This window comes from Aphelocoma coerulescens, chromosome 1A (assembly GCF_041296385.1).
Source record: "Aphelocoma coerulescens isolate FSJ_1873_10779 chromosome 1A, UR_Acoe_1.0, whole genome shotgun sequence".
Classification (NCBI taxonomy): domain Eukaryota; kingdom Metazoa; phylum Chordata; class Aves; order Passeriformes; family Corvidae; genus Aphelocoma; species Aphelocoma coerulescens.
Genome location: NC_091014.1, coordinates 16,380,670 through 16,406,488, shown reverse-complemented (window position 1 = coordinate 16,406,488; position 25,819 = coordinate 16,380,670). Strand labels below are relative to the sequence as shown.

Sequence of the window (25,819 nt, the reverse complement as noted above, 5' to 3'; positions counted from 1 at the left end):
GCCCTTCACCACACCTGTGAAACATCTCAATGCTCCAGAGATCCTGTCCAGGAGAAGACAGAATCAGATGACAGCCCTGCTCTCTTTGCATGGGGACAGTTCTGTCCTCCAGCTCTTCAGCACCAGCTGGGGCAGGACACCACCAAGAAGGAGCAAAACCAGGGGTGCAATTAAGGTTTTACACAAGCATTTCTGGAACAAAACTGCACTTGGAGTGCAATTTTTCAGCCATTATACACTCAGAAACACAGGTTTCAAATACATTCACAGGGCACAACAGAGATTTCAGTTCAGACCCAGCCTTAGCTGATACGAGTTGTGGTTTTTCAGTTACATGATCCTAATCTTGTTATCACATTTTCTACTTTGGAAGGAAAAAGTCCTTTTCTAAACAGTTATGCATGTGAGTCTTTGAAACCAAATATTTCAAGACCTGAAAAGCTTAATGACAACTTGAAAGAGAAATCACCAGCTTGCAATTTTTTGCCCACGGTGGCAGAAAAAAAATGACCAAAAAAAGTGAAAAGCCAATGAAGTTTAACAAGCATGTTGGTGCTAATCTTCGGCAATCGACATAAAAAAGGAAATTTACCAGCCAGACAGCTCTTACCCGATTCAAGCTTAATCCTGGACAAACTCCAGCCTTAGCAAAGGCTGCGCAAGCAATGGTGTCAGTGATGGTCCCTTGTAGGGAGGACGGCTGCCTGACCCCAGCACCAACCTCTCCTCTCACCTCTACCTCGGTTTCCAAGCTGTTACAGCTGTGCCCCTGGGCATTTTCACATCCACTTTGGGCCGGGCCAGGCCAGGCTGCTAGCCCTGGGCATGCTGGAGCATGGGATTCAGGCACTGCTGTCAACAGTACTGGCACCTCTGGGCACTGGTGTTACAGAAACCACCACCCGTCATCACAAATGCAGGCACGAGTGGTGATGGGGCTGCTCATCTTGCAGGTAACAGCCAGCTCCAGAGTAGAAATGTGCCTCTATAGGCTGCTCTGCCAGATGCCCCCAAGAGACTGCGTCCCTGTATAGGACATAATAAAATTCTCCTGGCCAAAGACCCTACATATGAGAGAAGCAAGGATCTGATGCAGGTCAGTAGTTCAAACCCTTATCCAGGAGAAGCACATGGGACAAAAAGAGAAATGTAGCAACCCCTCTGAACAGTACAAGCTGCTTGGAAATGCTGCTTTGAACATCCAAGTGTGGCGTTGCTGGGCATGTGCAGCCTCTTGTGCAGCATCCCATGCAAGAAGCTATTAGCAAGTTGAATTTCACAAATGCCCACTAGCTCCGAGCTCGCAGCAGTGTGGTGAGGTTCACTGGGAGCAAGAGCAGCAACCACTTCATCTTGTCAGATCTCTGCTCATCATCACGGCAAGAGGCTGAGCTGCAGCCTCCACCCTTCTCAGACAATGAGTCTGTACTAACCAACCATTGCCCGTATTCACCTCTACCTCAGATGAGGATTCTTCAGCAGAATCATGAGGTTCACTTCAGATGATAAAAATCAAAGTCCCCGGAGCCTATAAGGTGAATGGAGACCATTGCTGGAGAGGTTTCCACCAAAGATCAGCACGTTAGCTTCTGAATTTTCTACATTAGCCATCCTGGATTACTGCTGTATCCAACATTTAGGATGCTTAAACAAAAAGAGGGATGCAGAGCACAGATTAAAAAGCCTCTGCCCTGCAGGTGCTGTAGCAGACATTCATTGCATCCCATGCCAGCTATGCTACAAGCAGGACATGGTTAACCTTTGCTATGAGGCACTGGCCCAGCAGCTCTCAGCAAACCTGGGATCACAGTGCCAGTTAAAATCTCAAAATTCTACATCACCAGGTGAGTCCTGCTCCTGCACACCTGTACCTCAGGAATAGTTACCTTCTACTACCATGCTGAAAGACAGGAATTCATTTTTGCTAACTTGCTGCAATAAAATTTTATTATTGCTTGGGGTATCCTCAATATGCACCCAGTCCTTATAAACCCATTCAATTTGTATTCAGCTCTTCCTAATAGCATTCCAATTTGAGACATAGCAAGATCCAATCATTATTAGGTCTATATTAAGCTCAAACCACAATAAGGAAATCCCTATGAATTTGCATTTTTCTCAAGCACAATGCATTCTCTTCTCCAGGAGACAAACCAAACAGCCTCAGACCTCAGCAGTTAACAGAAAATGAGTCAGCTCTGTGAAAACATTTAACATTCAAGATGGTTTTTAAGCCCCTAAGATTTGTAATTCTGATTTAAGTAAACATCTGAAACAACTACTTAATACAGTTTAAGAATCAAAAGCATTTTTTACAAAACTATTCAAAATGAAAAATAAGTATCTGTTGCTTGGAGTTCTTTCCAAATGCTGAACTTGAACATCATTAATTCCTTTTCCAGAATTCAAAGCACAAGCACACATTCATAGTAAAATAATGTATGTCCTTTACTAGGGACAGTTACACCTTTAAGTAAGGGAAAAAAAAGTATTTCACTTACACGTAAGAGATAGATTTATTATTTCAGACATGATTTTTATATTAAAATTCTTGTATGTGTAACTACTATTACAGAACACCTTAGGACATCCCTTGATACATATTAGCATAAATAGCACCATACAGTCCAGCAAAATTACACCAGACTGGCATTAAACTCCTTCAGTGCTAACAGTCAAGAGCTGGGACTCCTCAGTTAACTGGCCTTAAGAACATACTGATCAACAAAAATCACATTTATTATAGTTTTTATTATTCTCAGGCAGCAAATTCTCCAAAGTCCTTCAATAAACAACCCCAAGTGTTATGTTGCTGGTTCTATTTTGTCAATCTCTTCCTTCTTTGGACTCTCCTCTCGATTTTTGCCCTGTTGCAAGGTATACACTGATGGGCCCATCCTCAGGATCTTCCCACTGCCCAGGCACTCGTCCCCCTTGTAGAACACGGCAAACTAGGAGATAAACACAGGGAGAGTCTTTTTAGCAGCTGCAAAAACCATGGTGAGCAACTGCAGGTTGTGCAAGACCTGTCGGAGAGTGAGCACGTTCATTTACACCTGTTCTGGCTAAATCTTAAAAAAACCCTGAAAAAAAACAAAAAAACCACGCAAATCACAGAGGATTTGTTGGCTTAGATGAGTGTATATTTATAAACAAAATTCATCATGAACTTCTACAAGACCATCTCAAAACTCTTCAGTTACTGAGGTGGAATAGATTGTGCTGGAAAATTTCCTTTCCAAAGGGGATGACACACATAACATAATTTGCATCTTCATTGGACCTTCCCCAGACAACTGTGCCCAGCCTACAGTGGCACTTCCCAAAACAGGAAGGGGCCAAGGACTATGGCAGCAGACCATCTGCAAGGAAGCAACTGGAGTTCCCCGATGTGCTCAGCAGGTTCCTGCAGGACAGGGGAGCCCAGACCTCCTGCCTTGTCTCACTCCCTGGCAAAACAGAGCCCGGTTACAGGCTCAGCAGCTGCTGGCACTCAGGGGCTTCTCATGTCTCTCATAAGCTCTGGCTGGATTCTTCTCAGCTTCTCTCCACTACAAACAGTTCTCAAACAACTTCCCTCCTGATGTGACCCACAGGCCCCCAAGTATCGGGGAGGGTGGGTACAACAGATGCTGGGAGAAGGCATGCAGGGAATATTTGAAAGCCACTGTGCTGGGATGTGATGGAGTATATTTATATTGGCAGTGTTAAAAGGCATCCCTTTTAGGCACAGCACCTCTTCTCAGTACTCTACAGGACAATGGACTTCCCCAGACAGAGTCTCCCTAAACTGGTTTGAACACTAAACCCATATTAAGCAGCCAATTACCAAATTAATGCCTTTTAAAATCAATTTCTTGCAAACAACAACAGCTTCCATTTCTGCATATACAACTGATCACCAGAGATGTTTCCATGTATTTCTAAAACTTGTAAGCAAGTTTCTCAGACTATACAGATAACAACAGACCACTTAAAACTAGAAACAATCTCCTCGAAAACAGCTGATGAACAGTCAAAATAGAGCTAACCACTCTCACATGTAAATAAATTACTTTGCTCCAGCTACTCTGTGTTATTAGCCAGATAAGGTAAAACACAAAAATGGAAGGAAAACTAATAACTTACCTGTCCAGGTGTGATAGCTCTTGCTGGCTTTACTAGTGTTACCCACACACTCCCATCTTGGTTTAGAGTCAGGACACAAGGCACTAGAGCAGAAAATTATCAGAAACACCTGACATGAGCAGAAAACCTGACAGTTAACCATTATGTTCACGTTAAAGAAGGAAAACCTAGGCTAAACAGATCTAAGTCAAGATACAGAATTGTTGCATAACACACTGCAGAAACAGGAAGGCCAAGCCAAAACCTTTCCACTATCTGCAGAACTACACCAACATGCTACCAGAGTTTCACAAACTGAGTAAGACAAAAAGTAAAACAAGGTTTGACTACCCAGTGCCATCTGGTGCCGAAATCTGAAATGACATTCCATCATCTTCTCTCTAACAAGCTCTGCCGGAGGTTCCTCCGCTATCCAGTGCACTCGGCTTGTCCGCAGGAGGTCTCTGTACAGAGCAGGGTGATCTCTTGATGGTGCCTTAAAAAATGTTTATTTATTGCTGATGTTTTTGCCAAAGAGCGTGTAGCTTGTAAAGTGAAGCATGAAGTATAGAAGGAGCATCAAGCCATAGCAAGATGAAGGCAATATGAGCAAGAAAGCAAGCATTTGTTAGCACTTAAAGTAGGCTACAGCAAGCCTGAATGCTTTGTCAGTCTTCCACTCCTCAGTCATGTCTCTTCTTGTATGCTTTTCCCTCCAACTGCATTTCTGCCTTCTTCAGGCTGAGTTCAGAAATCTGACCTCCTTTATCCTATCTCAACAAGATGCTACCTTCCTCTTTTCCAGCTTCCCAAATCAACACCTCCCCAACAAAGGCATTGCCTTTGACAAACTCACTGCAGGGCATAAAAAAAAATTCTTAGTGTTCCTGTCTGTTTCTTCTCAATTCTCATTTGATTATGGTCCCCCCCCACCAGCACATCAACAAGTAGCAGAACACCTTATCACAATCACATCAGTATCCAAGAGGAGCAACAACTGCATGAACAGGAAGAAACATTATCAACGCTAGCAAGCTGCAGAACTCCTCCCAGTGACCACATATGATTAGCCATTAACACACCAATTATTTGCATTATTATACACATTCTGCCTCAGTTTTCAAAATGATAAAACTCTGTCACTGGCTCCTTATTCTTTTACTAGAAAAACAAAGCAGCAATATATCATAAACCAAGATAATACGTATTTTATAAACCACGTCATAATAACTAAGATTAAAGCCTCATCCTTTAGAGTAGAAAATGAGAGTTCAGGAGATTGGCTGATTCTTTTCAGTATTTGCCTTTTGCTTGGAAAAGCTCTGTGCCAAAATCTAGAACAATTTGGTGCTCATGAAAAGCCTGTTTGGAAAATGTTTCACATCTGCTGCTGCTACACTAGTTGGTTCTTGTTTCTGCCAAGAGGAAAGCCAAGAATTCTACCCAGGTTAGGCTCATGCTCCATACAGCAGCAGTCACAAAATGTATGCATTAGTCATTTGCAAACCCAGTGCTCATTAACTCACCACATAGATATCTCCAGTGCTGACATCTTTGTCTACAACAAACCAAGCATCCTTGAGGCCTGCCAGCCGAGCCCTCTGGCCTATTGTGAAGAGGAACCAACCTAAAGAAATATAAAAATGGAATACTGCTAGGAACTTTTCATCTTTTTATTTCAGAAAAACACATTAAAATAATTTCCCCAAAATGTTACCACTAAACAAAGAATAACAAACCAAGTTGCCTTAGAGAAGAGGACCAGTCACAAACTAAAACTAAGCTCTACTTGCAATTTCATCTCTACCTGAAAGGCAAACTAAAGATTTCAAATAATCCATTTCACCTGTAGTATTCTTAGGTCTTATACAAGACAAACATTTCTTTATTTCAGTTTCAATTTGTGGGTTTTTTACCATTCAGTCTTGCCAGTCTCCCTTACTTTTATGTACCAGTATAACACTCTATTACCATACATTACTTGGGAGAGGAACTCAGTTCTGGCAGCTTGAACTGAGGACAGCAAAGGAAGAACACATGGGAGAAAAGGAAAAGTTAAGGTGCCCATGTGTGATGCTGTCCTGCTGTGTATCACTGAGGTGCATTTTCTTCTACAAAGTTTAGATACTAAAGATTATGGAAAGGAAGCACAGTCATTTTGAAGGAATTAAGTGAACAATGGTCTCCTGGTATTAAAATAACAACCACTTAGTACTGACAGAGTAACCCTAATAATTATTTGCTTTCCTGCAAAATGGAACAACTAATCAAGAATCAGTTGTAGTTCAAGGCTCTACTATTGGATACAGCAAATTTTCCATGGTTTAACAAACAGGGTAAAAACCTGTAGACTCCTTTGGAATTTCCCAAAATTTGTCCCTCCAAATATAAGCAGTATTGTTCCATTTATCTAAAAGTAAGTTATTACGGTAAGTTAGCCAATTACCTTTGTGTCTTCCCATCACCTTCTTATCTTCAATGGAAATAAAGTTACCTGGTTGAGGTTCCAAATACTAACAAAGAGGAAGAGGTAAGTCACAAGATAGCCCAAGAAAACCTCACAGCATATTTCAGATCCTGTCACTACATTCTCTTGAAGCTGAAGAAGAAGAAAAAAGCAAACTCTGCCCAAGCAGCTTACTGACTCTTCCTCAATACTGCTCTCAGGGAAAAGCAGGAAGGGCAGTAACTCTAGGCTTCAAGTCCTCTATCCTCACATATGTCAGGGGACAGCAGGATCCAGCAATTTGTCCCTCTCACATTCCAACCATTTGTCAGAGCCTGGCAGGCACAGGAGTGCATGTTCACTCCTTTCGCTCCAGAAAAGGAGTGACTGCTGGTAGAGGGGCAAGATACCTCCCCCAGGCTGTGGGGGTCAGCTCCTAACTAGGCTTGGGACTGCAAAGGCAGGCGGGACATTGCTACTTACTGTGGGCCACAAGCTGCCGGAGATTTTTCTATAGACAGTGAGTGAAGGCCAGAAGAAAACAAAGTTTGTCACAGATTTAGTGTTGCTCACCTCAAGAAGGAATTTTTCAAAGTTTCTTTCACCAATGAAGCAGACCCCCATACTCTGAAAAGGAAACATGGAATTGAATCCATAGAAGCAGAGGAAAACATTTGAAATAATGTCTGTCCAAGAAATTGCTTGAAATAATGTGTCCAAGATGTTTGTTTCCCCTCCCATATATGCCAAACTATCTTAGGCATGTCATAAACAAATCCACAACATCTGCTGCAACATAGGTAAACTAATTCTATACAGAATCAGTGAGAGCTGTAAGCACTGAAAGTAAGAGAGATAATAGGAAATAGAAAATCTGTTCAATAAATAAACACATTAACCTTGGTGACTAGATTGTATGTACATTAAAAACAGAAGTCTCTTTCATACTGAAGCACAAAAGTAACAAAATGATACAGTGATGGTCCATCTCTTGAAAAAAAACACTTTCCGAATGAAACAGGCTTTTCTTTTCAGTTACTGCTGACATTCTTCAAGCACCCATTTACTGAGGCTGAATATAAACATGAAAAGCAATCAAGGCAGCATCAGCAAAACAACTACTGCCTGCATTACAGTTTTTAAGATCAACTCAAGAAGTCTTAATTCTCAAAGAAACGTAACTTTTTTTTTAAGAGTAACTGTGGGAAAATAGTATGATCCAATTTCTAAAGACATAGTGAAAAATTACAGTGAGGAAGCTCTTAAAAGCTATGGAGAATAAAGACCAGAGGCTTCTCCCTTGCTGTGACAGAGGATGCTTTCCTTCAGGCTCACAGCATCCGACACATTCACCTACATCTTAGCTCTTCTGAGATACAGCAGTAGACAAAATACCTGCAAGCTAAAATACACAACTAACCACAAGCTCCTAAAAGTACTTTTAAGGCAGTAGCCAGCTATGAAAAATGCTTCCCAGCCTATTATATTATTATTTTCTATTAGAAACGGATGGGCTGCCACAGATTAAAGTTCGAAAAGTTCAGGAAAGTTGTTTTAGAGAGAAATACACATCAAAAGAGTTTTAAGTGTTACCATGCCTCTTTTTTCTTTAGCACATGATGAAGGTCATGTTCTGCTGCTATCTTCTTTACGAAACTTTTTGTTAAATCCCCTAAAGGGAAGATAGTTTTCCTCAAAGCATCCTGTGAGATCTGACTTAGAAAGAATGTCTGGTCCTTAAAGAGGTCAGCGCCTTGAAGGAGTTTCACAGCTGCAAAGCAAAACACATAAAACACCTCATCATAACTACCATTAATAGTTCAACTTGCTTTAGTATTTTGACAATCAACATTTGTTTTATTATTTCCAAATACATATTAAAGACAGTATTTTGCATGTTTTTCAAAATCTAATGAAAACACCTGGATATTTTCTCGTCACTAAGAAGATCTTGAAGAGTCTGCATTTGTACAGTGCAGAATCTTACAAAGCCTTAAACTGCCTCACATCTATTTCAACAGTGCATGTGTCACTGACAAGGACATTGACAATACAAAAAACAAAAACAACTTTCACATTTCCTGTGAAAGAGAGAACAAAGATTCAAATACCTTGGAGCACACTGTTCTTCAGTGTACTGCCCTGAAATCACCTAAAATCAATGATTTGAGCAATCAGTGCAGTTATTGCCAATGCTCAGAGATGGAAGTCTGACTTTTTTCTTTAAAATAGATGAAATCTCCTGATTGCCCAGATGAAATAAAACTGGTACAGTTCTTCAATCATGTTCTGCCTCCTCTCTTTAAATGTTAATAGCTCTGCTGTTGTACAAACACTACTTACGTGCTTCTTGACTAGAACACGAACTACAGGCCAATAGTTCAGTCACAACTGGCAATACAATCTCAGTAACAGGGCAAGGAAGCCCATCACAAAACACTACATCTGTAAATCACAGTCTGTCCCATATACAGACCATAGTTCCAGTTGGGGCCATTTAAACTTCCCAGAAGTAAAATTAAAACAAAGAAAAAAATAAACCCCTTTAAGTCCAGAACAAACAAATGAAAGCAGGGAATCTATAATGTAAAATCATCACTGTGGCAGTGATGGCATAGCTTCAGTTTACAAGTTTTTTTCCCTTTGGGTATAGCATGCTTCTCACCATGTATCAGACATTCATCTGACTCTTAAAACAGAATCTGTAGTATTTGACAAGTCAGGGTCCTTTTCAGTAATGTAAATACCTTGTTTAGCACAACCAACCTTCTATAAAGGCTGGGGTTTAATCAGTAATCATTGTGTGTAAGGTAACAAACACCTCTGATTCTGTGACAACAAATATAGTTTAAATTTCCCTTTCATATGTAGGATAAAACATGAAATGAAGACACAACTTACTATTTCTAACTTCAAAACGGTTTCTGAAAAGCCTCTGTGGTCTTCTAGTATGTTTCTGTTGAAACACTTCCTCATCCTCCAGTGAGGTCCTGGCATAATGCCCAGTAGCAATTGCATCTGCTCCTATCAAGGAAAAAAACCCAAACATAACATAAAGGCACAAACTTGAAATTCACAGTTCGAAACAGGATTGCAAACATACAGCAAGAAAAGCAGAAAGCAATGAAAGAAGAAAACCTATAGAGAAGTCTTATACTGACAATAATTGTACTACTGCTATTTAAATAATGCAAACTATTCACCAGCATGCCAGCACTTGTGTTTTTGTACTTTAAGGACAACCTAAGAATGTAGAACTTAATGGTCAGGTCAATGCATGTCCCTGAAATAAATCTGTTCCTACATATGAGCAACCTAATCTAGTGGAAGATGTCCCTGCTCAGGACAGGGGAGCTGGACTAGATGACCTTTGAAAGTCTCTTCCAACCTGAACCACTCTATAATTTTGTATGCAAAAGCAATCTTAAAACCAAATGCTTTGTGATTACTGACATACTACCACAGATACATGAGTTAGGCATGCACATGAACTCATGTATTTCCCCACCTTTTAAGGAGTTTGTTTCCTTTAAGCATTTCCACGGCACACACTCTGTACTGACACACTTGAAAATGCCTTACCAAGGTTATCCATAGCATAATGCAGAAAGTAGTTGAATTTGATATGCTTGTTACACAAAATATCAGGATTAGGCGTCCTTCCCAATTCATACTCTTTTAAGAGGTCACTGTAAAATAAAGACTCAAATGTCTATCAGAACCATTAACATGCATAATACTATCAGAAACTGGACAGTGTTTAACTATGAGAACCTGAGTCCCAGTCTCAGAGAAGATCCAGTTATATTAAACATTTTATGTTAGAAATAATATTAGAAATAATATTAGATTGTAATGTGCAAAAAAACAATTTTTGGAAGACTTTCCCCAAAGTGCACTGTGGACAGGGTAAAATTATCACTTACAATCTTGTAACCCTGCCTTATTAAATTAATATTCCTTCTGGGCAGATGTGGCTGTCCACTGTGCACATTCTACCCAACTCTTATGGAATACTTACTTTCAGAATTAACAACCCTCTTTAATTTTTCAGTGGGACAATGTGGTGGTACACACCAGGAGTGTCTCAGTGGAACAGACAATAACTTCAGCTGCAATAACATCACCACAAGCAGTCATCACTCATGGGGCTTAATTTTAGAGACGTTTTCCTGTCCTTTTTTTTCCCCCTTCTAAAAATTCAAAGCTTCTCAAAGTTATGTTGTCCTTTTACACTGCTGCATAATTACTTAGTATTATTCACTTGAAAACTCTGAAATAATAACTAATGAAATTAAACCTGCATATAACACTGCCCTGAGATATCAAAAGGCCTCATCACTGCATCATTTTGCTTGCTGTCAACAGCACTGCAGTCAAGAGGAACTGAGGGCACAGACTGGATTTAAAAGAACAACAGCAATCCTAGTATTTGGTTTTACTTTTCTCCATCTGAAACTGAATCACTTGCTTCTTCCTTATGTGAGATACATTACATTAGTAAATAGAAAATAAAGCAACATATCTTTTATTTTCTCTAACTCCTTTATAAAAGTTCTGAATTCAACAACTGATACTAATAATTAAATCACCTGGGTCTACCCAGAGATGCCTCCCTCTTGCTGGCTCACACTGTACTCTTATGGTACACTGGGAGTTCTGTAAAGGACTCAGCACAAAGCCAGGCTCACATCAGTTCAGAACTTCTAGTAAAGCACAGAACCAGAGAAAGGGCAATGAAGGATGTCTACAGGACAGAGTTCCTTTTCTCTAACGCAAAGAACTGAAACAGGCTTTGCACAAACCACGGAAAAGACAAGACCTGGAACAGTTCTCATAATAAAAGGTGTCTTATAGTGAATAACCCTTTTAAGAGAGATCCAGAGCAGGAGTAAATTTAAGGTCAGTGATGACAGTAAAGAAAAAAGGATTCTGAAACCAATGAAGACACTTGTAACAGAGAGTTAGGAAACACTGTATTAAGAAAGCCTAAGAAGTTTTGTAGCACTTATTCATTCTCTCACAGCAAAATAGAATAATGGAGTGAACTTTCCCAGCAAAGGGCTGTTTTGCTGTTTTCTTCACTGACTATCCAGAAGTTTGGTGCTCAGCTTGATGTCATTTCAACATGCAGTACAAGTAGCACGACCAGGTTATTCCTCACTTTCAAGTAGGGTAATAACAGCACTACTTAAAGGGGGATGATGAAGATCAGGGACCAACTTTTATGTACTTATGTTCAGCACATAAAGATAAATTATGCTGTTATACCAACATGTCCCTTCTTCTCCTACCTTCCAAGAAAATCTCTCAGCTTTTCCTATGTAGAACTTCCCTTAAAGTGAAATAAATTCACAGAAAATCTGAGCACCCTCTTCAGAGAACAGCTTCAAATTTGTTTTAAGTTTAAAGAAACAAGGCTAGGTCACAATCATTTTATGCTAAACTGGATTCAGCACACATTATGTAAAATGCTCTGTGTAAGTTGCACACACAAACAATAACTGTGCCCCATTAAATAATTTTTTTTCAAGTTGCAGTAAGGTTGGGCCAGTACACGGGCAGTTGAAGAAATAAGCTGCAACAAAGCAATTGCTACACACTACCACAAGGAGAAATCTCTTATTAATTTTAAAATAACACATTAAAACCAAAATATAAATTCTGACCTTAAATACAAACAAGAGAAAAGGTAATTCCTCAAATATTAACAGGCTTCAGGGCTTTCTCTTACCACTGATAATACTGCAGTGAATTGCCATTGCTCATTATCTGTCCATTCATGCTTTTGATTATAACATGGTACCACATTAATATACTGGAAAACCAGCTAGTGTAAACGTGTTTCTACCTGAACACTTCATTCCAGTATTCCTTCACGTAGGAAACCTGGTGAAACGGGATATCAAGCTTCTGGCACACCCGGTAAGCATCTTCACAATCTCTGTCAATAGAGCAAGCTCCTTGTTCATCTAGAGGGTCCCAGTTCTTCATAAACACACCTGTCACCTGGTAGCCTATGAAATGAAGGCGAGGATGTCTTAGAAAGTTAAATTCTTACAGTCTGGACGCAAACCCTGTGTTTCTCAAGAATGGCTTTGGTAACTGCGTCTTTCCGAAGATGTTGAGTAGCCCTGTGCTAAACTCTACAGCAGAATTATTGTATAGCTATGGCTTTTTTCTCTAGGTAATAGCTAATCCAAGCTCCTGTGGCAACGTAACGCGACGGTAAGCCACAACTCCCACCCCCTCCTTCGCGGCTATTCCGCCGTCCCAGCGGTGCCCGGCTCCCCGCGCTGTCCTGCCCGGTTGCGGCCACTCCAGCAGCCCGAGGGGGCGGCTGAGCGGGCACCGACAGGGGACACGCGGCCCGCGCAGCGCGGCACAGGGCACGGCCGGCCCCGCCGCCCTCACCCCCGCCCCGCACCTCGGCGGCGGAGCAGCAGCGCGGCCACGGCGCTGTCCACGCCGCCGGACACGGCGCAGGCCACGCGGCGCCCCTGGGCCGCCAGCATCGCCCCCGCCGCCGCTTCCGCCCGCCCCGCGCTCCCCACAGCGGCAGGGCGGGCACGCGCCTGCGCACCGGGGCGGGGCGGGCCGGGGCGGGGCACCCGCGCGGCCGGAGGGCAGCGCTCCGGGAGAGTGCCCTGGGAAGGGGAGAGGCGGCCTCTGGCCCTCATCAGGCCAAAACCCTCGCACACGCTAGACACGACCCCTGCCCCTGAGCCACAGGGCCCACCATAGTGAGTTAGACAAAGGAAAACTGTGAACAAAACATCGCCCTTTGATTGTTTCATGGCCGTTATCCCTGAATAAGCCAAAGTTTAGCCCAGCTAGGGACAGCCACGACTACACCATCGGGCAGGAACAAGCTGCTGTCTTCTCCTTTGCATTACAGAAATTCAGGTGGTGCTGTTGATTTATTCCACTGGCATTCAGTACTAAAATGTTTATTTCCAAACTTGCTACACCACCCTGAAGTCCACTAGCTTTTACCTACGAATTAGCATTTGTAAGTGAAGCACTAGAAAAGGCTACCCAAAGCATGCAATAAGTTGCTATTTTGTACACATTCAGCACACAACTCATTTATTGTAAATTAAAACTTTTGTACAGAGGAAAGGAATCAAATGACAATTGGTAGGAAGTAAGGAGGCAGGTTTCCAATTCAAAGAATATACCTTTTCTTACCTTAGAACAATATCATTTAAATATATGCATTGCAGCACATCCATGAACAAAACCATTACCAGACTGACTATATCAAGACTGTTAGAATTCTATTTTGTTAATGCAGTTCAACAGACAATCTACAGCCATCTCCCAAAAATTATACAAATGAAGAATAACACCTAAAACACTTCAAAGATCACAGTGGCCAAGAATTCTTCATATTTCAGTTCAAATTCAGAACTTGAGTAGAGGAGAATCCAGATTTTCTTTGTTTACATCAGGGCTCAGAGTGATAAGAGGAGAACTCAAATCAATTAGCTGAAAGAAAAACAATAAAATTTAGCTAGTGTAGTCAACTGTTGTGCATAGCTACTAGCAGCTATAATCTGTGTTATTCTCAAGTACTTGTTTTGTTTAGAGTTCCTATTAGTATCTAGAAGACAAATACAAGTGCCACACTCAAGAGTTTGTGTTCTGGTTTTTAAGAATATGCTCATTCTTAGACAAGCACAAGCTTCTCACAAGGTGGTTATTGCCCATACTTACCTTAAAAGCCTAAAGGCTTTTCTGAGTTTCACTACTATGCATATTCTAATTACAGTGCCATCCAGGCAGGACACAGCACTTCTGAACTCCTCTAAACATGTCCCCAAAAGTCAGAGTTCGCAATCCTCCTCTTCTGACAAAATTTGAAGGGCCTGATACTCAATTGAGCCCAACTACATCTATTGTCAAAGGCTGTATCTTCATAGTTACCAGCATTCACCTGACAATATATAAAGGTATCTACCTTCAAGCCACTAATGCATGAAAAGCACTTGCCTAGAAATGCTTGTAAAATTTAGAGCAGATTCCAACAGCACACATCTTCCAGCTAAGGAGAGGATTACGAAAGGAGCTAAACAGGAGAGGCCACCTTTCTTTTTTGATTAAAATGAGTTGCTGCCAAGAACTGAAAACGTGCAAAAAAGGGGAAACAAGAGTAAGCATGCCAATGCTCCTGAAGACAACATTCACTTCCTGCTTCAGAACAGTTTCATTCTGTAACAACTGCTTTAAGTAGTAAGTTCTTTCTCCATCCTCCTCCTTTTCTTATTTGCAGATTGCTTACTGAGCTCTAGTTCAGAACACACTGTTTGATTTTAAACATGACATTCTCTTAAGAGCACCTCATTATGTATATCATATTGAGCTAATATTAAATATTCCTACAGTATTGTGGAACTGCTCTGGAGACAAGGGTATGTAGCCAGCTGACATTTTTCTGCTAACATACTTGCACCAGATTATTTGAATAAAACTTACCTTTATCTGCCCAGATAATACAGGCTTTGGAGAAGTAATCTTACTCACTTCGGGAGTATTGGAAAGGTCAATCAAAGGTCTACTTTCACATTCAGAAGGGTGTGGGAGAGATTTGTCTACTCCAGTATCTAGCAGCAAGGCCTTTAAAAAAAATAATTCAGGTTTTCTCCTCTGTTCACCAAGCTTCCTTCATATATATTGAGGCAGTCAATTTAGCTTATACAGCTGTAACAATCACAGAACAGGCTTAATTTATAGCTTGGGTGTTTTTCATGCAGGATTCATTGCACACAGTGTAAAAACCTCAGCTCCTGCTCTGCCAGTGGCTAGCATCACAGGGAAAATGCAGTAAGACAAAGCAAAAGAGACCCCATGGCATAAAACAGTTTTTCACTTAAAAGTAGAGTTAAATGTAAAACAGAAGATTAATAACCCTCTTAATAGTTAAATGATTTAACTAAAATTATTGTGCAATGTTATTTAGCCATAGAAACTATTCTCTGCAGCTTCACACTCTAGTTATCCTTTGGTCCAGTTTAACTACCCCACACATATACTAAGCAATTCTGAAACACGCTTTATGCCACTGAGTAAGCTAACAAGGAACATACTGATGCAGTAACATCAAGTAATTAATCTACACATTATTCTACACCTGAGTATTTGTAAATCAATAGCCACTTTGTCAGGTTAATATTTCAGAACTACAACTTCAGTCCTTTCTTTTTAATGCCTGTGGAGTACCAGCTTTCAACATGAAGCCACGACATTCCTGGGAGAGGGAAAGTGTTCACTGAACTAATTACTTGACACTTAAGTTTAGTGCTATGTGGAATCCCTCACTGCAGATTAGCACTCCTGTTAGGTGACAAACTAGCTACAGCAGTGTTTCGGGTTTGGATTTTTTAATCCCTGAAGGAGCTTTATGGCTGCAAAATGAACTGCCCTGCAACACTACTTTTTTAATTGAATCCAACAGGATTTCACAGTACTCTTCCAAAAGTGGAAATTTACTATAAAATCTGCAAGTACTTGACAGTGCATTTGAAAAGGGAACACACTTAGTGGAAATACTGAACAAATTATGTTCAATGCTAAATATAGGCACTAGAGGGTGCACATGGTTACAGCTAGTTGGGCACCACAATATAAAAAAAGACATTGAGCTATTAGAGAGCACCCCAGAGGAAGGCAACAAAGATAGTGATGGGTCTGAAGGGGAAGCCTTATGAGGAGCAGCTGAGGACACTTGGTCTGTTCAGCCTGGAGAAGAGATGAGGAGAGACCTTATTGTGGTCTTGAACATCCTCACGAGGGGAAACACAGGGGCAGGTATCAATCTCTTCGTTCTCGTGATCCGTCACAGAACTCGAGGAAACATCATGAAGTTGAGTCAGGGGAGGTTTAGGTTGGATAGAAGGAAAGTATTTTTCACCCAGAGGGTGTTTGGGCACTGGAACAGGCTCCCCAGGGAAGTGGTCACAGCACCAGCCTGACAGAATTCAAGAAGCATTTAGTGTGATTCCTGAGTGTCCTGAGCAGGGCCAGGAGTTGGACTTGATTCTGATGGCTCCCTTCCAACTCAGAATATTCTATTATTTCATGATTCCAACGCATTTTAACTTCATGTATACTGAAGTGGTTTTCCTACTTATCCCTTACCTTGAAATAATTTGGTTTCAAGCAGTTTACTTAGTAGTTTTGTAGGAAAATGTATTGTCATTTCTTACCTCACGTTGTTTCTCTTCAGCCAGCTCATTTTGTACTTCTGTCTCTTTTAATGCATTTTCTACTCCTTCTGTAGCAGTTTTCTCTGGTGAGAAGTTAAGTGCAAGAGGTAGTACAGGTGGAGGAGATGTATCATCTTCTGAAGATGTCTGTGTCTTACTGTCTTGTTTCTGTTTAGAACTAGGGAAAAGAACATCAGCAATAATTGAGTTCTTTAATCAGCATTAACTACTAAAGACAGACAAGGTAATTTCTAACCTCATTTTCCCCTTTTTTACCCCAAGTGTTAATGGCCAAAAGGCTTCCAATATTTTTATTCAAATAAATGCTAGTTACCTGCAAAATCCAAAATATTTCATTTTGCAATAGAAGTATAGCCTACCCATGCAAAAAAAAAAAAAAAAAAAAAGGAAAGGATTAAGAAGAATTTAATCTTATTTGACATTTCCATCCAGCCTAAAATTCACACAAGGTTGGGTTTTTTTTAAACTTGGAAGAACTAGCAAAAAGGCATTGATCTTGTATATCACTGAGCAATCCACTTCAGTCCCTGCTGAAAGGAAGCACTGACACTGGCTGGAGGACCAGAGGCTGCAATCTGATTAGTATGATAAAGTCACTGTAAACAGAATAATTGTTTCCTTGAAAGAAAAGACTATGAGACATTTGGCCTCAGTAGCATGACACAGTTTTCTAGCCATGAATCATTCCTACTTTAATACTGCTCCTCTCCACCAGCCACAAAACAAGCCTGCATACATATGGCTCTTGTCAGAAGATGCTGGGCTGATAATATGAAGAAGAGAACACTACTTTCATAGAAAACAAACAGAATTAGTAAAAGCATAAGTAAAGCTGCTCAGAAAATAAAGTTTAGGTCAACTAAATCCTTGGCTTTTTGACTGACGCTTTAAAAAGTGTAATTTTACAGACCATTGGCAATAATATAAAACAAAAGTTAGAAGTAATATGCATTTTAATCAGCTATTTCCCTTCATCAGAAGGCAATAGCAAAATAACACCAGAGCATCAGATACAACTCTTAAATTGTTCCCTAGCTCAAGAAATATAAATAATTTCCTATTAAAGCTGTAATTCTTTCATGTTAGATACTGACTCACCTCAGTACGGCTTATAGCATTTTACCAGTCGCAAGTTATAAATTTTTATTAGGCTATACAGCTTTCCTATGCTCAAATGCTTTATTCTAACATTTAGCAGAGGTCCTTGAAACCCAAGAGTCATCACTAGAATTCATTCAGAGGCAGTTTGCCTACAATACTCATTTCATATATGCAGATTTCTGTCTTACCCAGCTGTAAAAGTCTTTTTGGTAGAAAAGCTGAAGCTTTGCTGGAGAGATGCAGCATGTGGAGAAATTGCCATTCTTGGTACAGTTTTAGGAGTCACTGCTGGGAACCCTGAGATCCGACGGATGGGTGTAGGTAGGCCAGACCGTTTCACACTGGCTGGAGTCATGGTGGCAGACCTCTCAGGAAAACAAAAGCTCTGGCCTTTCATAGGAGTGCTGACTGCCATGGCACTAGAAGAGGAACATGCCTTAGCCAAAACCTTCTAGAAATTGTTTGAATAACACCATTCTACCAAACGACAGAAATCCATTTCCCATTGGTCAGCAAGGGAACAGTATTCACCTTAAAGTTGATAATCACAGCATAGCAGGGGCTTTACTTGGTAAGAATTCTTTTATGAATTATTTTAGTCTATTTAGCACTGCAAAGAAACCTCTTCTGAATAAAGTGGGAAGGGTTATTTGGTTTAGTTTTGGGTTTTGATTTGTTTTAAGTCAGTTCCAGTAGGCATTAACACATCTAACTTGGCATGTCTCAAGGGACTATACAATTAAGTTAGAACTTTTAAGACTGTTGCAACACCCAACCATGTCACAGGCTGAGAAGGATGCCTCAGGGTATTCAATTTTCAGTGAAGCCCTACCTTCCAGGTGTGCCACAAAATGTTAATCCAAAAGATGGTGTTGCTTTTGGTGCCGATTTGTTTGGTGTTGCATCTAAAGAGAAAAGTTTTGTTAATTGCTATTACATTAATATTTTTTTCTTTTATAGCAGTTATCTTTCAGGTAAATACTAATTTCTTCCCAAAGGTGGACAGAAGTGTAATGAAACAAATAACAAACCTTCAAGGTAACATTTGCTTTTAGTAACCAAAGTAGCAGACAGGTCATACAAAGTATGTGCTTACCTTGAGTTTTCACAGGAGCCTTAGCTTGACCTGTGGAAACAGACAAAACTCTAGCCTTGGGCTTTGCACACAGGCTTCCTTTTGGTGAACCATCTTTATTCTGCTGACATAGCTGCTGCAGACTGGGAACAGAGCTTGGTCTCTGAATTCCACTGCCTGCAGCCTCAGACGATGTTGCAGAAGCTGAAGATTTAGCCAGGCTTACAGCACTAGATATTTTGGGAGTACTAGCTGATCTCACTTGCTTCCTGGATTTCTCAGTATTGGCAGCCTGCAGAGATGACACCGTGGTAGGTCTGACAAGGGCCAGCCTGTTTGTACTAGATGAAAGCTTAGAGCCACTCACACTAGCTTTTGATGAGATGCTTGATTTTCCTGAAATAGAAAATTGTACTTCTGAAGTTTTTGACTAAGCAGAATAATATACTAACACAGGAAAGAAAAATAGCAATTTACGGCATTTAAATTTAGGTTCAAATAATTCAAGTTTAAGGAGAATATATACAACTACTGACAACTTACTCCCCAAATTCTTCAGCAATATTATTTTACGGTCTTCTCAACAAATTTCCAAATTACTGCAATCAGGTAAAGAATATTCTTCAAGGAATGCCAAAACAGCTTGCAGATTCAAATTACTTCCAGCATTTTCTCCCAGCATAGCTGGCCCTGTTCCCTTAAGCAGCCTTTGAAGGAGCTAACAGTTTGAGTTACACTGATTAACACCACAGACTAAACAACCCCACAAGCATTTTTCCCAGATTTCTGTAAAGTTCTTACTTTTAGTCTGTAGGTTACTTTCAATAAGAGGATAAATCTTGATTAGATAATTCTATTGCATAAAATAGTTCTTACTAAGCTTTTAATAATATGTTATTAATCTCCCAGAAACAAGGTGCAAAGTAAAAATTTGCTGTAACTTGGTATTTTTATAGATGTACAAGAACTGTAGTCCTTACATCTGTCAGTGCTTTTAGAAGACTATTTTCCTGATCCTTTGAGACTTACTGAAATGGTCAAATTGATGGCCTCAATACAGTACAAGCCTCTTGGCTGTGTTGTCTCCCTAAAGGTGTTTTTCCCATCTGCTTGAGTAAAGCTCATCCTTTATTTAGGCTTACAGAAATGTGGAATAAAGCCTTCCACTTTCCTTCCAAATTTCAGTTGTTTTGGCAGTTTTTTTTTTTTCTTTTTTTCTTTTCATTCCAGTCAGACAAGCTTAGAGCATTCAGAAGTTCACGTTCTTGGCTATAATAGAGAAGGGAACAGAATTCCTGGGGCATTGCTTCCTTTCTAGCTGTGTCAGCTGCTCACATGTAGGCATCGGGCTTGTATCAATCTAGTTTCTACAAATGATGTATGTCTAACATTTATCTTTAGTCCACAGGGATTTACTGGGCTAGCCTAGAAAATTTTATTCCCCATACAAAACATTTCTTAGTGCTTGAATGTACTGGACACCATTAAAACATTTCCAAATCCAAAGTCCAGAACATGCTTAGCTATTTCCAAACTGATTTGTAGCACAAACCTGTAGTAAGAGTGTTACCTTTTTTGCCTATAGGAGAAATGGGTAAACTTGAATTAAGACTTGATGAGTTCATGCTGGAAACTGATGATGAAGATGATGATGATGTAGTCTTTCTTGTGAGACCACTGGCAACACCAGGACGTTTCAGATATGTCATCTTCCTTAAGCCAGGCTGAATCAAAAGCAAAAAAATGCCCTATTTAACACATGATTTTGCCATTATTTGTCTTGGTATTATAACTTTTTACTTGTGAATTTTAGAGGAGCTCCTTAACTCAGATTACATTTTAAAAAGTGAATTTTCTTAGAGAGAGATCACTGTATCTGGATTATTATACAGAACTGGAACACCAGACCTAGGAGGCAAACAATTATTTTTATTCCTGACACAAACCTGAGTATGGACTTAAAGGAATTAAAGAATAAAAAGAGTCAGCCCAGGCACCAGTATATGCTGGGCACCAAGCAGCTGGAAAGCAGCTTGGCAAGCAAGGCCCTTGGGAGTGCTGGTGGACGAGCTGAACATGAGCCAGCAATGCAACCCTGCAGCAAAGAATGCTGATAGTATCCTGCACGAGGAGGAGCGTCACCAGCTAGTGAAGGGAGCTGATCCTGCTCTCTGCTCAGCACTGAGAGCCCACACCTGAAGATCTCCCTACAGTTCCAGGCTCCCCAGTACGAGAGTGATTTGGAGCTACTGCAAAGAGTCCAACAAAGGGCCCCTAGAATGATTAAGGGACTGGAGCATCTCCCATCTGAGGAAAGGCTGAAAGGACTTCTCAGCCTGGAAAATACAAGGCTCAAGGCGGATCTCATCAATATACAGAAATACCTGAAAGGACAGTAGCCAGTGGTGCCCAGTGACAGGACTAGAGGCAATGGGCAGAGTAAAACACAGGAGGTTCTACTTCTGAACATCAGGTAACACTTTTTTTACTTCAAGGGTCACCAATCACTGGCACAGGCTGCCCTATGAGGTTGCCAAGACCTCATCCTTGGAGATATTCAAAAGCTGTCGGGCCATGAGCCTGGGCAAATGACTCCATGTGGTCCTGCTTGAGCAGGGCATTGAAGCAGATGACCTCAAGAGGTCCCTTCCAACCTCAACAATTCTGTGATTCGGTGAGGTGGCACACAGCATTAAAACAGGCATTTAAAGCTTCAAAGCAACTGACAGCTGTAGGTATACTACCCTCATGCAAGTTACAGCAACCTTTTCATATGGTATAGTTAATTACACACATCAAAAACTTTCTTACAGGAAACTGCTCATCACTTACCTGCAGCTAGTGCTTTAAAAACAAAGGCATGCTTGTTAATCCAGCATATTTATAGTTGCTCTTAAGTACATTCTTTGCATTACAGACTTAGAACAAACATTCAAGAATGGCAAATATAAAACATAGATTACTTTTCCTTAAAATCATTTTACACAACAGCTTTAAATTAAATTAGAAAGTAAACTATATTAATTTCTTTTCATCAGAAATACTACAGAACTTATTTTCATATTAAGGAGGCTTGCCATTACCTTACTTGGTGCAGGAAGGACTTTTGTGTCTTGCACTGAGGAACTGCCACTGAATGAAGACTCAGAGGCATCTAAAGCAATACTAGATTTATCAGAAAGTACATCTTCAGATGATCCCATGCTGTTCAAGTCTCTTTTTGTAGAAATACTAGTATTTTTTCCTCGTTTGAGCTGCAAATTTCAATGCAACATTTTAAAAGGTACTAGTGCTTCTAGAAACCACTATAAAGCTTTTTACACACATTGATTCTGTTCAGAAACAGAGACAAAAGTCAACGAAGCCTCCAAACCCAGTGAAGTCTTTAGACAAATACAGTCTGAAGTAAGTCTAGTGACTGTGTTTGCCAAGTACTAGAACATGCCTGAACGCAGATACTGGACAGCAACTTAAGGGCAGTTCTGCAACAATTCATCAGTACAAATCCTATAATCACATTCACCCACATACTGTTCCATACAGTAACTGTACCTTACAACTACATTGGACTCTCCACTTATTATTCTTCTACTTTACTCTGCCTTCCAAAAGGTGAGACATTACAGTAGTAGAATGGATCATGCAAACTGTCTGTTCAGACAGTGGGGTATAATTTGTCTAGTTAAAGTGTTTAAGATCATGTCTTTCCTGATAGCACACAAAATCAAGAAGAAATTTATACCACAAAGGAAAATCAGAGTCCTGTAATTTCTATAGGTGATGGTTCTTAAGAAGCCCCTACCACACCTTCAGTAAAATCTGCAATACATACTGGAGCCAAAGCCATAAAGTGTAGATCAATAAAATCCAGAAGATATTCTGTCTAAAGACTGGGATTTGTGCTCACAAGGTCACTAACACCACTGTTTCCTTGCTATCCCAGAATACATTTCCATTGACAAAGATTAACAGTAAAAAAAGCCACTTTTACACATTAAGTGTAAAATTACACATGAAGTGTAACAGTGTAGTAATTTTGCCAGCAACACAGCAGTGTTAGAAACCAGTTAGAAGAGAAGCCAAGAATTATAGTATTCACAAAACCAGAATACAACAGAAATGTATCTACATTGTCATAACAGATAAAGTGATTGGTTACTACACCATAGTACCTGCCTTTTTTTTTCTATATATGTTTTCTAGAGTATCAGAAGATTAAAGTTCACTTTTAAAAATAAAAGACTGTAGACAGGTTAAACATTCCTAAAACAGAGACCTTACTTGAAGACAATGTTGCCCAGAACCTGACTTTACCTTGTCAATTGTCAACAAATTGCTTTTTCCAGAAGTAGATGAAGGTTTTGCCATTGGCAGTTTGCCAACTGCCTTTGTGTTTGTTTCCTGAGTTTTCTGTTCCTCTGTCAGGGGCAAACTGGCATTTTTTGTAGGAGACACACAAATTTTAACAGGGCTGTTGTTAGGAGGAGCAGGAAGAGCATCTACTTCGCCGTTTGACACAAGTTTATGCGATACCTTCTGAAAACAAGGTGGCAGCTGACATGCCAGGCTATCCTGCACACAGTATGTCTCCCGTTTAACAGCCCTGGGACTTATGTCTATATTTTTGTTTCTCAGTATCTTCAGCTTTGACTTTGAGTCCTCCACAAATGTTTCTACAATCTTGTTTTCCTGTTCTTCTGATTGGCTTATTTTACTCTCCTTGTTCTTGCTTCCAGTCTCTATCTGCAGTGCCAACAAATGAGCTTCTTTGAAAATTTCCACAAATTTCTCTCCTTGAAGTGGGCTCCACATGAGTTTATCATCAGAAGCAGACACACACTTTTTTGCTTCAATACTGGCAGCAATACATCTTTCTTTGTGTCCCATAGGTCCAACAAAAACTTCATCTTCATTTCCACTACAAAGAAAAATAGTTTAGCCCAGCACCTTACGCGTGTCGATTCTGAAGGGTGTACAGTACTTACATTACTTACCTTGTTGAAGAGAGTGAAAGGTCAAAATCAAACTTTTCATCAGTCAGAAGAGGAAAGTCTGAAACTATAACAAGGATTTTATCACAGTATGGATTTGCAATGAAAATGATTGCATTATGCTTTGACAATTGATGTGAGTGATGCCAGCTGGCAAAAAAAGCTTTAGCTACCAAGTTTAAAAAATTAAACTTAGAAAAACATGCTTTAGGTCCAAGAATTTTAAGTTACAATTGTGAATATGATCATAATTGTGAGATGCCCAAATATTGTGAAACAGCTCAATGGTGATTTCTAAGCAGCTGTAACAGGAACATGGAACACAGCTCATCAGCAGCCTCCAATTAAATTGAGTGAGAACATGTAATCTAGAGCTATGTGACAATGCATTTGTCCCATTCATCAGTTCTTTTCTTGTTCAGGCTACCACAGAACAGTAACAGGAACCAGTGAGAAAGGCTCCTTTTCTTATTAGTTAATATATACACTAAATAAATCAGCAGTTGATGGATAAGGAAAAGGGAGGAGCTCAGATTAGATATATAGAAAGGAGGTTGATTACATCAGTCACTATTACACAAGCTTTAACACCATGTTCCACAAGCTCTTCAGGAGGCTTCTGAGACTGGCAACAGCAGCCCATCGAAGGAAATGAGTACATAGAACATGAGATAAAGCAGACAGAGGTTGTCTACTGATGTGAGCTGTCCTAACCTATAACAGGGGATATACCACATAGAAAATAACTCACCATATTCTCCACCTACCATTGCTCATGCAAATATCCAGTTTTGCTTCAGTCACATGACTCAGGCTATGTGCTGACATTTCTTTTTTTTCCTCCATAGTACCTGGAAAATATAGAAGTAGACATGCAGGAGGTTTAAAAAAAACCCCAAAACCGAACAACAACAGGCTCACGGACTTTGACGATACTCCTGAATTAGTGAGGGGGTAAATGTTCCCTCTGAAGACTCTCATACTTAGGGACTGCCACACAGAATTACAGAATAGTTAAGGTTGGACGGGATCTCTGGAGGTCATCCAGTCCAATCCCTTACCCAAGGCAGGGTCACCTGGAGCAGGTGACACAGGAACGCATCCAGGTGGATTAGGAATATCTCCAGAGAGGGAGACCTCATGACCTCCCTAGGCAGCCTGTTCCAGTGCTCTGCCACCCTCGATGCCACCCTCACGCTGAAATGAAACTTATTGTGTTTTAGTTTAATTTAGTATTACTACTCATCCTGTCGCCGGACATCACCGAAAAAGTAGTTTATGGGATGCCACACAGTTCACCATCCCGCCGACCGCCCCACCTCAGGCGAGTTCGCACAGGTCCCTCCCTTACCGGACCGCAAGAGCCCCTCTACGGCCGGGAAACGAGGAAAGGCCTCCGGGCACACGGCCACCGCCGTGCCCCTGAGCTCACCCCTCACCGCCACCGCCGCCGTCCCCCCGCGCTCACCGCTCACCCCTCGCCGCCGTCCCCCCGCGCTCACCGCTCACCCCTCACCGCCACCGCCGTCCCCCCGCGCTCACCGCTCGCCCCTCACCGCCACCGTTCCCCCGCGCTCACCGCTCGCCCCTCACCGCCACCGCCACCGTCCCCCCGCGCTCACCGCTCGCCCCTCACCGCCGCCGTCCCCCCGCGCTCACCGCTCGCCCCTCACCGCCACCGTCCCCCCGCGCTCACCGCTCGCCCCTCACCGCCGCCGTCCCCCCGCGCTCACCGCTCGCCCCTCACCGCCACGGCGCACGAGCCGCGCTGCGCACCCGCCCGCACTTGGAAAGCGCGCCCCGCTCACGTGACGCGCCCCGCGCGTCCTCATTGGCAGGTTCGAAGGATACACGAGCCCTCCCGGTGCAT

At 41.1% G+C, this 25,819-nt stretch overlaps 2 protein-coding genes across 8 annotated transcripts; both read right to left on the bottom strand.

Annotated features, from left to right (window-relative positions):
* Nucleotides 1-2,423: 2,423 nt before the first annotated feature.
* On the bottom strand, nt 2,424-13,116 carry TRMU (tRNA mitochondrial 2-thiouridylase). Of its 2 annotated transcripts, XM_068995320.1 has the most exons (11): nt 12,981-13,116; nt 12,405-12,570; nt 10,136-10,242; nt 9,455-9,577; nt 8,152-8,324; nt 7,127-7,180; nt 6,554-6,620; nt 5,634-5,734; nt 4,459-4,603; nt 4,129-4,211; nt 2,424-2,951 (listed from the first exon to the last, which is right to left on the bottom strand). In XM_068995320.1, exons 1-11 carry the CDS (start codon nt 13,066-13,068, stop codon nt 2,805-2,807), a joined length of 1,254 nt encoding a protein of 417 aa, XP_068851421.1. In that variant the 5' UTR covers nt 13,069-13,116; the 3' UTR covers nt 2,424-2,804. The 2 variants fall into 2 exon arrangements, with proteins under 2 accessions (XP_068851421.1, XP_068851431.1); XM_068995330.1 differs by lacking the exons at nt 10,136-10,242; nt 12,405-12,570; nt 12,981-13,116 and having other exon boundaries at nt 8,152-8,265.
* Nucleotides 13,117-13,614: 498 nt separating this feature from the next.
* Nucleotides 13,615-25,796, bottom strand: GTSE1 (G2 and S-phase expressed 1). Of its 6 annotated transcripts, none has more exons than XM_068995243.1 (12): nt 25,697-25,796; nt 24,717-24,800; nt 23,953-24,016; nt 23,273-23,876; nt 22,042-22,212; nt 20,529-20,682; nt 18,980-19,354; nt 18,716-18,788; nt 18,072-18,302; nt 16,762-16,939; nt 15,032-15,172; nt 13,615-14,044 (listed from the first exon to the last, which is right to left on the bottom strand). In XM_068995243.1, the coding sequence occupies exons 1-12, from the start codon at nt 25,779-25,781 to the stop codon at nt 13,961-13,963; spliced, it is 2,244 nt and encodes a 747-aa protein (XP_068851344.1). In that variant the 5' UTR covers nt 25,782-25,796; the 3' UTR covers nt 13,615-13,960. The 6 variants fall into 6 exon arrangements, with proteins under 6 accessions (XP_068851344.1, XP_068851362.1, XP_068851379.1 ...); XM_068995261.1 differs by having other exon boundaries at nt 25,683-25,749; XM_068995278.1 differs by lacking the exon at nt 25,697-25,796 and adding an exon at nt 25,572-25,590.
* Nucleotides 25,797-25,819: the final 23 nt, after the last annotated feature.